Source organism: Ochlerotatus camptorhynchus, unplaced genomic scaffold (genome assembly GCF_037179485.1).
Source record: "Ochlerotatus camptorhynchus isolate MF236.1 unplaced genomic scaffold, CSIRO-AGI_Acam_v1.1 ptg000283l, whole genome shotgun sequence".
Classification (NCBI taxonomy): domain Eukaryota; kingdom Metazoa; phylum Arthropoda; class Insecta; order Diptera; family Culicidae; genus Ochlerotatus; species Ochlerotatus camptorhynchus.
In genome coordinates this window covers 59466-71607 of record NW_027040772.1, presented here as the reverse complement: position 1 = coordinate 71607, position 12142 = coordinate 59466, and the positions used below count along the sequence as shown (strand labels likewise).

General features: G+C 41.7%; 1 protein-coding gene and 1 pseudogene across 1 annotated transcript; both read right to left on the bottom strand.

Moving 5' to 3' along the window:
• The window catches only part of LOC135706515 (uncharacterized), a 70979-nt pseudogene that overhangs the window by 20388 nt on the left and 38449 nt on the right, over positions 1-12142 (bottom strand).
• On the bottom strand, positions 6895-8399 carry LOC135706514 (uncharacterized). Its single transcript, XM_065228128.1, has 4 exons — positions 7977-8399; positions 7744-7909; positions 7175-7688; positions 6895-7107 (listed from the first exon to the last, which is right to left on the bottom strand). Exons 1-4 carry the CDS (start codon positions 8351-8353, stop codon positions 6935-6937), a joined length of 1230 nt encoding a protein of 409 aa, XP_065084200.1. The 5' UTR covers positions 8354-8399; the 3' UTR covers positions 6895-6934.

Here is a 12142-nt window from a genome sequence, read left to right as displayed (position 1 = left end):
CACGCTTACCACTACAGCATCGCACCACCTATCGAATATTTATATAAACATCTCTACATTAGTTTCAAGATTACAGGTTAAGGCGTTCAAAAAATATCAAAAAGTTAACTTGCTTACCCCTAGAATGTTAGACTAGGTTGTTACAAACAATAGCAGAAAATACATGAAAACTCGATTTAAAAAATATTCAGAAGAAGTGAAAAAGTATTTTTTTTTCATAACAATTTCAATTTGCAGTTGCGGCCAGAAGAAAAAGGTTTTCGTCACTAAGAAATGATGAACTCGGAGGTTTACAAAACCAAATGATAATTCTGGCCTTAAAGGGTGATACGGTCAAAATTTGGTCAAGGGAAAACGCGTGTAAATCGGTGAAATCGTTTATTTAAAAAATCAAATTAAATTTCTTTTTCAAGTTCAATTAGTATAAAATTCAGAAAAAATATTCAGTTAGGCTTCCGCTTTTCCAAATCCGAATTGCCGGGCCTTACGCTTGACCCCTGCCATCAGATTTTGTACAGCCACCTTGTCCACCTTCTTCGCCGCAGAAAGCCAGTTTGCCTTGAACTGCTGCTCGTCCTTAGCAGTTTTTTTGGTCTTCTTTAGGTTCCGCTTGACAATAGCCCAGTATTTCTCAATTGGGCGGAGCTCTGGCGTGTTGGGAGGGTTCTTGTCCTTGGGAACCACCTGCACGTTGTTGGCGGCGTACCACTCCATGGCCTTTTTACCGTAATGGCAAGATGCCAAATCCGGCCAAAACAGTACGGAACAACCGTGTTTCTTCAGGAAAGGCAGCAGACGTTTATTCAAACACTCTTTCACGTAAATTTCTTGGTTGACAGTCCCGGAAGCTATGAAAATGCTGCTTTTCAAGCCACAGGTACAGATGGCTTGCCAAACCAGATATTTCTTTGCGAACTTTGACAGTTTCATGTGCTTGAAAACATCTGCTACCTTTCCCCTTCCTTTTGCCGTATAAAACTCCTGTCCCGGAAGCTGCTTGTAGTCGGCTTTGACGTAGGTTTTGTCGTCCATTACCACGCAGTCAAACTTCGTCAGCATCGTCGTGTACAGCCTCCGGGATCGCGCTTTGGCCGTCGTATTTTGTTTATCATCGCGATTTGGAGTCACTACCTTCTTGTAAGTCGATAGTCCGGCTCGTTTTTTGGCTCGATGCACGGTTGTAGACGATACACCCAGCTTATTTGCGGCATCTCGGAGAGAGAGGTTAGGGTTTCGCTTGAAACTACCAGCAACTCTCTTTGTCGTCTCAGCGGCTTCCGGTTTTCGATTTCCCCCCGATCCAGACTTCCTGGCTGTCGACAAACGTTCCCCAAACACTTTAATTACATTTGTAACGGTTGATTTGGCAACTTTTAGCGATTTTGCCAACTTTGCGTGCGAGTAGCTCGGATTTTCGCGATGCGCGAGCAAAATTTTGATACGCTGCTCTTCTTGCTTGGACGGCATTTTAACAACTGAAGAGTGAATTCCAAAATCAAAATAGGAGCAACATTCTACACACACACACCTTCAAAATGAGGGGTGTTCAGGTTTTTTAATTGCAAAATTGAAAGAAATACGTCAAGTTGATATTGACCAAATTTTGACCGTATCACCCTTTAATAGGGTCACATGATGGTCCGGTGACATTTTGGCCGGATCTTGCGTTGTCACTACAGCCGGGAAGTACAACAATGGTACAATGACAACGGAGTCCAGTTTGTTACGAAAACCCTCAATTCGCCCAATTGTCCTTAGTTCAGGCCCATTGAAAACTATTGGTCATTATGAAGAAGAAACTGAAGTTAAAAGGTACAGACATCAAAAAGGCAGCTCAGATGAAACCGTTGTGTGCCGCTTGATGGGTTGTATTAAGGGAAAAGTTCGATAATTCCTTCGAATCCGCGACGAAAAATTCGTTTCGTATATTTTTGTTAAAAATAAGGAATAGCATGCACTTGAGTGAAAACTGTTTTCAAATCCGTCAATTCAATTCCGATATAGACCCAAATGATGTTGTTCCATTACTAAGTGAGCCGCATGCTTTAACCCGAGTATGTTCTACCCTAAGAGGAAGAGGAGACAATAGGAGGACTTTTATGAACCAATTCAAACGCGAACCAGCGCCTGATTGGTCGGGTGAACGAATAGAAACGCGAGAATTTTTTACAACAGGGAATCTATTTTCTTGTATTTTGACAGTCGACTACGTCGCCCATAATGAAATAGTTTTTGCGCGGACGTTTCCGCGAGAAAAGAAGAACACTTCACAAACAAAAATAAGGCAGTTTTTTCCTCTTCTTCTTAGGTTCTACCAGCTCGAACTGGCTCATTATTTTGATTTTTTTCCTTGATTTGTTTCCCGTCCGGGGGCCAACGGCTTTACTTTGCCGACTGGGATTGAACCCAGGCCCTTTAGAGAGAGAGAGAGAGAGAGGCAATCCGTTATGTTGACGATTGAATGTCATTTTAGAAAATAGAAAACAGAAAGACAAAAAATCACAAGGAAGTACGAACATCTTCGAGCGAGTACGAGCTGGCTCTTTGAACTAGAACACGCCCTCAAAGATCTGAGTATACACTGGAGTCGCTTTTTACGCGGTTTTTTTTACGCGGTTTTTTTTTACACGGTTTTTTTTTACACGATTTCTCGACAACGATACGACCTATCGACTTGTATCCGTTTCAAACTATAGGTAATCGAATGGCATACTTTTAAAAAAATCACAATTTTTGGTGTAAATACAGATTTTTTTAAAATATGTCTATATGGACCATAGCATGCTATAATAACGAATGGCATCAAAATCCGATTTATATAAAATATTTAAGCATGGGAAAAATCAAAATCTCGGTAGTTTTTTTAAGCGTTTTTTTTTTACGCGGCACGTATCTCCTGCGTAAAAAACGACTCCAGTGTACTATACTATTCTATCTATATTTCCCTTTGAAAAGAACTCCATACCACTTCAGAACCCAAGTAACAATTAAGGTTTTATGAGGGTTCTGTAGACCATGATTTAGACTTGTAGAATGCTATAAAACCACGATAAACTTGCAATGTTGCTTGGGAAGCTCCGGAATCTGCGACTGTACGCTTGCTCTCCACTTAGTATTCTTTGAGCACTTCCACAGTTGTTAATTGACAACTTTCTAATCCTGTACCATATTTGTATTAAGTGCACCCCACACGACAGAAGTTTCGTCAATATTTCCATCAACATTTTCATGCCAATATTTTCAACAATATTTTCGGGGAGAATACAGAGTCGCTAACATTGTTGTATCCGATGGAATATTCAGAGTCAAATCAAAATCACCTTGAAAAAGGTTGCAGATGAACAAGCCCCATCTGCTGTTGTAGTCAAACAGAAGGGAAAAATGAGGGGAAAGATTTAAACCTGAAATCAAACTTTGTTGGTTTGGCGTCAATATGTTCATAAATATTTTCGTCATCAATATATGCATCAATATTATTGTCAATAATTTTGAGTATTGTCAATAATTTTCTCCATGTGGTGTTTGCTTTAGTATTATTGTGTGCCAAGTACAATCATACCCTATGCCCAGGGAATTCGAGAAATTCGTCATCCCGAAAAATTCCTAGACCGCACCGGGAATCAAATCTATTAGCCGCTTCCAGAATGGTCTTGCTTTATAGCTACTTCTTTACCGACCGAGCTAAGGCCACCTTCAGAAGATTACAAGGCCTAATTGAAGAACTTTTCTAAACTCCATATTTCATATACGAAACTGATGACGGTCTAACGTTTGCTTTTCTGAGGGTACGATTTTCTCACTAGAACTATAAATTGAAAGCAGGCATAATTTACAATAAGATTCTTTGCTCGACTGTCGAGCTGTTCAGTCCGTATTTTCGTTCGAGTTCTCGATTCGATTTTGTTTCGTTTTGTGCTGTCGCGTTGCGCCGTGGAAGTGTCGCCACCTTCTCGCGTTCTGACAAGTTTAATTGAACTTGCAAACACGAAACAAATGGTGCCGAAACGTGCCAATGAGCCAGCAGCGGGCCATTCAAAGAAGGTGCTAATCAAGCCCAGCGCGTCGCAGGATGACGCCGGAAAACGAGTACTGCAAGCCAACCAGTATGCAGTACTCCCGGAAGAAAATGGCGGTGGTGACGCCGTTCCCATTGCAAGACGAGAGCGGATTCCCTCGCTTTTTACGCCGGTGAAGGATGTTGCCAAGCTGGGTGCCGAGCTGGCAAAACACAAGCTGCTGCCTCGCTTCAAGCTTTGCAGCATCGGTACCAAAATCATGTGCTCCAGCCTGGAGGAGTACAAACAAATAGGAAGTTTCCTGAAGAACAACAACGTGGACTTTTTCACGCATGATCTGCCATCGAGCAAGCCACTGAAGGTGGTTTTGCGTGGATTACCGTCGTTCGAGGCTGCTGCGGTGAAGTCCGAGCTGGAGCGGCTTGGGATCCAACCTAAGGCCGTGTTCCAGATGAACCGGCGTCCCAACCAAAACACCAGCTTCCGTGATCAGTTGTTCCTGGTGCATTTCACGAAGGGATCCACCAGTCTTGCGGCTCTGAGATCCAAAATCCGGGACCTGTTCCAGGTCATCATCAGTTGGGAGCATTACATCGTGATGTAACGCAGTGTATGAACTGCCTCTCATATGGCCATGGCACCAAAAACTGCCACATGAAGACAAACTGCGACAAGTGTGCTGGAACTCACTCAACTGCGTCCTGTGAGCAAGTTGATGACATCGAGCCAACGTGTGTCAACTGCGGTGGAAACCACCAAGCCTCCAATCGCGGATGTCCCAAGCGAGTGGAGTTCATTAATATCTGTCGGAAGACCACAATCAACAACCAGCTCGGTCGCCTTCGTAATCATCGTTCGCCTTCTGTACTAACGGAAGTCCAGTACCCAGCTCTCTCGCCCCGTCGACATGTTCCGAACCTAGCCCCGCTTCCGCTCAACAACCGACAAGCCAATCAAGCGAGTTTCCAAATGGTTCCCAACAGTCGGACAGTTCAGCATCGTCTCGCTGTTGCTGTGGCCCAGCCAATTCCAGGTTCATCCACCGCCCCTGGTTTATCATACGCTGGTGCTGTCTCAGGTGATTCTGTCGACGATTCTCCGTTCACCTCGGAGGAACTTGTGACGCTCGTGGCCGAGGTTATCATCATCATGCGTACCTGCAAGACTCGATCTGAACAGCTTCATGCTGCCTTGTCACTCGTCACCAAGAATGGACCATGAAGCTATAAAAATTGCAAATTGGAACGCTTGCTCACTGACGAACAAGCATAGAAAGCTACTCGATCTCCTCAACACCAAGGAGGTCGACATTGCTATCATCATCGAGACGCATCTGAAGCCCGAACTGAACGTATTCCTTTCCGACTTCCGGCTCGTCAGACTTGATCGCACCTGCTCTGAAGGTGGAGGAGTGGCCATCGCTGCAAGACGGAACATCAGTTGCCGGCTGCTACCAAACTTCCAGCTGAAAACAATTGAAGCCATCGGAGTGGAGGTGAGCACATCACTTGGCCCAATCACCATCATCGCGGCCTACTGCCCCAAGCAAACCAACATCAGGGACGGGTCGTCAATGGCCCTTCGCAAAGACATCATCAAACTCACCCGGAGAAGCGGGAACTTTATCATCGCTGGCGATCTGAACGCAAAACATGAAGCTTGGGGCAACGGTCGGAGCAATAGAAACGGCATCATCCTCAATGAAGACCTGCAAGAGGGCCACTATACCATCTTGGCCCCGGACTCTCCCACCCGGTTGAGTCGGTCTGGGGTCCATGCGACCATCGACATCTTCGTAAGCAACATGGAACACAACGTCTCGCAACCTGTGGGATTCCAGGAGCTGAGCTCGGACCACTACCCGGTGGTGGCCGTAGTTGGATCCTCGGTAAACCGATTCGAAGCTTCCCGGCGCAACTACCATCGAGTCAACTGGGCACAATATCAACACTGCGTCGACACAACCATCGACTACGATGTCCAACCGGGGACGTCGGAAGATGTTGACCGGTGTCTACAAACCATCGAGGAGGCGATTTCCCGGGCCAGGGAACAACGCATGCCAGTATCCAGACAGGTGAGTAACACTCTGAACCTTGACAGCCCTACCAAAGATCTCATTAGACTCCGTAACACCATTCGTAGGCAGTACCAGCGTACTGGCCTGCCTAACTTGAAGACCAATTGCAATCGATTAACAAAGATCATTCAGGCCAGGTTGGTGGATCTCAGAAATAACGATTTTGCTAGTAAGATCCGCCGTACCTGTAATCGAGTACGGTATGCCAATCTGGGAGAGTTGCGCAAAATGCCATCACCTTAAACTCCAAAGGATCCAGAACAAGATCCTTAGGATGGTCCTAAACAGTCCCCCGCGGACTAGAAATTCTGAGATCCACTTCCTGGCTGGAATTCAAACATTAGAAGAACGGAGAGTATTCATCCTGGAAAGGTTCAGAGACATCTGCCTGAGATCAAATCATCAGATCATACGTGATCTAGCACGTTAGGTTAAGTTATACTCGTAGTTAGGTAGGTTATCACTTTTTTCCAATTCAAATAAAACACATCCCCAAAGGGATATTCTGTAAACTAGTTGAAAAACGCAAATATTAAATTAGAATATCAAATTAAACAAAGATGAAGAGCCAAGTAGGCTAATCAATTAAAATGATAAATCAATGTACTACCATAATCAACAGAAATAAACATAATTTTACTACTACATTTACAATAAGAACGTAGCACCTTAGATGAAGAAATACACAGGGTCTGATTTTGTCTGAAAAGCGAGTTAATAAAAAGTGAACTTATTTAATGCCTTCTATAGTTTCACGCGGTAACATCCAAAGAGTACAGTAATCTTAAAAGGTGTCTATTTTACTAAATAATGGAACTGTATTTCACTCGCCAAAGACTCAATCCAACAGACCTTTGTACATTAACAAAGGCAGTTCCGTTCGTACAACATTCAAATACTGCTCTTTCCCAAAGCCCGGATTCTCCAGTTGGCCGGAGTTTATATCCTCAAGCGTCGTTTCGGTTAATTCTGTATGTTTGAACTGTTCAAACACTACGACATGGAAGACCTCTGAAAAAATATTTCAAAATTTAAACCATAAAAACTGAAACTTATCTAAACAGAATCATAACATTACCCAGGATTCCTTTCCGTAGTAGTTCAATGTGCAAATCAGTCAAAGTTGGAACGCTGCCCAGGAATCCAAGCTTGTTCAAAACCTCCACAAAGTGCTGATAGTATTCGTAGATTACTTCCTTCCGGTAGTTTTTCTTGGTCTCATGATCCACGACCATATCCAAAAGACAAAGAACGTCGACAGCTGGCGATCCCCAGTTGCAGCATTGGTAATCTATCAACATGGAATCCTTGATTCGATCGTTTGAAGTCTTCTTATGGAGCAGGTTCTTCCAGTGTAAGTCTGCGTGATTCAGCACGTTGTATCCGACGCCTTTGGAATTTGAAATGTACACTTGCTGAAGCTTCTTCTTAATCACACCTTTTAGATCTTTGAACTTGGGAGCAAACTTGTCGCAACCGTCCCAGGTTTGTACAGCGTCACAAAAATCATCAAAGCCTTTATAGAAAATTTCTAAACCTCCACCGAATTCCTTCGTATATATTTGAGCATGGATCGTCGATAGATCCATGGACTAAAAGTTGAATACGGTTTGTATTGTAATGTATATTGAAAAATGATTCACTCACCGTTTGGTGTAGGACCAAGGAGGCAGCATGGAATTTGGAAATGTTCCTTATTGTGGGAAGGGCTTCCTCAAAGCTAGTAACGAGTTCCCGTCCGGTTTGCCAGCCTTTCGGTGAAATATCTTCAAGAACGATTATGGTATGCGGTTTGATTGCACCATAGATCAGCCTAAATGGTTTGGAGAGTATTAACTAGCATATTGCTTTGGATAGTGAATCAAACTTTCACCACATACCTTGGAACTTCCAAGTGCTCTCCAGCTTCCTCCAGAACCTTGGACATTGCCGGAAGCACTTCACTGTACATCTTGATTTCCGTGTCAAACAGAGAGTTGTCCTTCAGCACCTCCTTTTTATATCCCTCAGCTTCTGTCGTGGTCTTCATGATTAGACTTATAGCCCGTTCGCTTTGGAATCGGTTTGATCGATAATGGACCGCAGTTCTGAACATGACGCTGCCGAAGTGATCACCGGGATTCGTGCCTGGGCGAAGTTTGCAACCATGACAGAGTGTAATTGAAGGATCATTCTGAGCCTTCCTGATCACCTCCAGGAAGAACTGGTCGTTCAGCCAATCCGGTGCCTGAAGTTCATCCGCGGTGTGCTGTTCCATGTTGAGCGTATCTAGGGCTGCAAGAGACTGGAAGTGATATCAAAATTGAAATTATAAGTTGATTTCGCTACAAGTGGCTCTGACGTGTATGGTGATTGATCGATTGGTTGTATTTAAACTGTGAAGTGATATGATGATAATGGACTCCTGGTGCAGTGGAAAAAACTGTTTCGCGTAATCAGAAGTGGACTATTAAGAGTGTATGTGGGACAATATGTTTGACTAAAAGTCAATTGAATATCGATTCTCAACGTTCCCCCACCTTGCGGTCAAGCTCATTCAATATCGCTTTCATGTGATTTTCGCTTGGTGGGGGTTCACGTACCTCAAGTTGAGAATCGATGCAATTGCATAATAGTTATTACAGTCACAGCGTTTTTTACTTGAAGCTACTAGCTGCTATGCATTATTGAAAATTTATAAAGTTTGGTAGGGAGCATTTGGCGTGAAAAAAATGTGTCTATGATACGTAACGCGTAAAAAGAAAACATAAGAAAAAAAACTAAAAAAATACACGTTTTGTCAAAATCTTGTCTGCAAAAATTGAATTACCTTTGCAAGTAAATTAGATTATGACGATTAACGTTGAACAACGATTCTCCCGGACGACACAAACCAGCACGACGACGATGAAGACGATGCAAAGGTTTTATCAACACTGCGTTTGGCGTTTTGGTTCTGCCGAAAATAACGGCTCAATGAATTCTTTTTTGTTTCCCTATTTTTTGTCTACAAGCGACAAAATGCCAAATGAAAGTAAAATTGGCATTCGCTCCATTAGGCGCAGCACTTTTTGATTGCTATTAGCGTGCATGTGTATTAGGGTGTCTCATTCTTAGTTTGAAATAGAAATTATGAAAATAAACAATATAACGGACAAGTAGACGAAACCTGTGGAGTTGTGATCAAAAACTCGTGCCTGATAGTGTCGTCGAAAAGATGGATTGGATTTTTAAATTTCAAAATCCCCCCTAAGTCATACCGAGTGGTTTGTATCGTGAACGAAGATTGTTCAAATTGGAGAAGTCGTTTGCATTGAAGATGTTTCTATCTACATTAGCTCAATCATAAATCTGAAACTTCTTTGAAAAAACTATTCTTTTGACGTAGGGGAGGACAGTACATAACGCACCCCCGGGGTAAGACGCACTTTTTCATTTTATTTTGAGTTTTTCTTGGAATTTTTAATCCAATTCAAGGATTTATCATGCAGGATTTTGAGTTCAGATGCTATGCTAGAAGTGCTGCTTGATAAGACAACAAAAAAGTTACGTAAAAGCCATGAAAAACACAAATGAAAGTCAGTTGGTGCGTTCTGCCCAGGGGGTGCGTTGTATACCATTCTCCCCTACGCTGAACCCAAGCAGGAGAAAATAAACTCAGGAATGACTATACACAGTTCGAAAAAGTAGTGTAAATTTCTGTTCAGTATGATGCACATAAAAGGAGCGTCACATATCATATAAGTTTACATTTTTATTTGTAAAGGCTCAATCGAATAAACTTTACAGAGCCAAATTATCTTTTGCGTTATACATTATTAATGTCTTCACAGATAAATTTTAATAGTGATGTAAATATTCATTCACGTAAACTTTTATTTCATGTCACGCAATCGAGCAACTTGTAAACAATGCTGTTTACAACAATTGGCTTTTGTATACAATTTTTGCTACATTGCATGAAATGTCTCAGAACTTTACATGATATATAATGTAAACTTATATGTGACGCTCCATTTATGTGCATCATACTGAACAGAAATTTACACTAGTTTTTTGAACTGTGTTGAATCTAAAGTTAAAGGAATTGAACCGAGCACTCGCGGTCGTCTCGAGATTAGTTGAGATTTACAGTTTCATGGATGGGGAGAGGGAGAAGGAGGTTTGAAATATGATTTAACAAATATATTATATTAACAATATGATCCACTCTTTCGCTTTCTAGCGATGAAGGTACCTCGTGGCCAAAAAGGCTACCAATGTATTTGTTTATCGTCACGAGCGGTAAACCAAATGAAAATTTGTTTAATATTTCAAATGAATGTATTTCAGCATATTATTTTATTTGATGACAACAGTGACATTTCAGACAAATTTGAAAGTAATATACACAATGTAATTAATGAACATAATTTGACTCTTACTTTTGTAATAAGAGCTGTATTCGCACCCCTCGATTGTAATTGAATGATGGTTGCTGACCTTTTTCAACACTAGATGGTGCGTGAAGCAATATTTTGCGGGTCGCCATTGCAACATTTGGAAAATGCATGAATGGATCATATTGTTAATATGATATATTTGGATTTACGATACAAATATTTCATTATTTCTAAACATGAACTTATTCCTATTCAACTTGATATCAACAGAGTAATTCTACTATTATTACAAAACAAACATAAAAAAAACCCACACACACATAAAATACAATCTAAGGTTAATAGGGTAGAGAACTACTTCGGCCTAATCGCCCATTTTGGGCCTATCGAGCAGAAAACTTCAAATAACTCCATGATTTCAGAGTTAACAAGTCAATTATGCGTTTGGTACGATACTTTAGTTAATAAGCTACCGAACGAAGTCAATGAGAACGCGTGGTATGAAAGTTTGCACCCATTATTCCCAAAAACAAAAGAAGCGCTCCAACCGAATCCATTTTTATCTTCATCCGATAGGCCGAAGTGAATTCATTGGCGTTTCAATTGCGTTTCAATGCGTTAGGCCGAGTTTAAAATCCATAGGCCGAGTTTGTCGTCAAGAAGCAGTGTTGGACTTTTGACAATATCTTAACGATTGGTTTCTCGTTTTCAAATCTTATGGTACGTACGGAAAGGTAAATAAATTTGGAAGCCATCAGTGATAATAAAATTCTGTTTGGTGCTAAACTGATCCAGATTAAGAAAGACTAAGTGCGGGTTGTGCTTAATAGGCCGGAAATGGGGTATTTAACCCTATTCATCGAGAAAACATATATGAGTTTAATAAACTCCAGATCGCGTCCTGCCAAAACATCCCGAACTGGAATATTAGGTTATCTACCTCGAGCCCGAAGGGAATCTAATAGCTCAGATCTGACTCAACGATGCTCAGCACAAGACCAAATAATGTGATCTGCGTCCTGGTAACCTTGTCCACAGAGATTGCTGTCCCCCAGCCATCGTCCCAAACACCCTTCACTCCATTTATGTTATCAGCTGGCGAGTGCCTGTTGACGATAAATGAAGAAAAATTCGTTGTAGGCGATTTGTCGATCGTAAATATCGCCTTCCATAGCGCCGACCTTTGCAAGCGATTCCGCCTTCTCATTGCCCGGAATCGAGCAATGAGATGGGGCCCATGCAAAGGTGATGACAAAAGATCTTTAAAATAAAGCACTTAGAAGCTTTCGTATTTGAGAAAATACGAGGAGTGCTTTACCGGCCTCATGGAACGGATAGCCTCGACATAACTGAGATTATACGTAAAAATAAAATAGTGATCTGGTGCAAGTGAGGCGATAGTTTCTAGCGTATTGCTGCCAGTTCAGCAACATATACGAAACAGGGAGCTTAAGGGGAAGCTCACCGGCCCAAAAATAAAAAAATATTTTCGGTACGTTTTTATTTTTCTAAAAATATTGGGAAAAATTATCAAAAATCCAAGAAAATCAGTTTCTTCCTTAGATTTTTGTCAAAAATTACATGCAAAAATTTTTTTTCTATCCCATCATGAAAAATAATTGGACTCTCAGAAAAACCGAAAAGTTGATGTTTTGTGGTTTTTTGAGTCCAACTTTATGCCATAA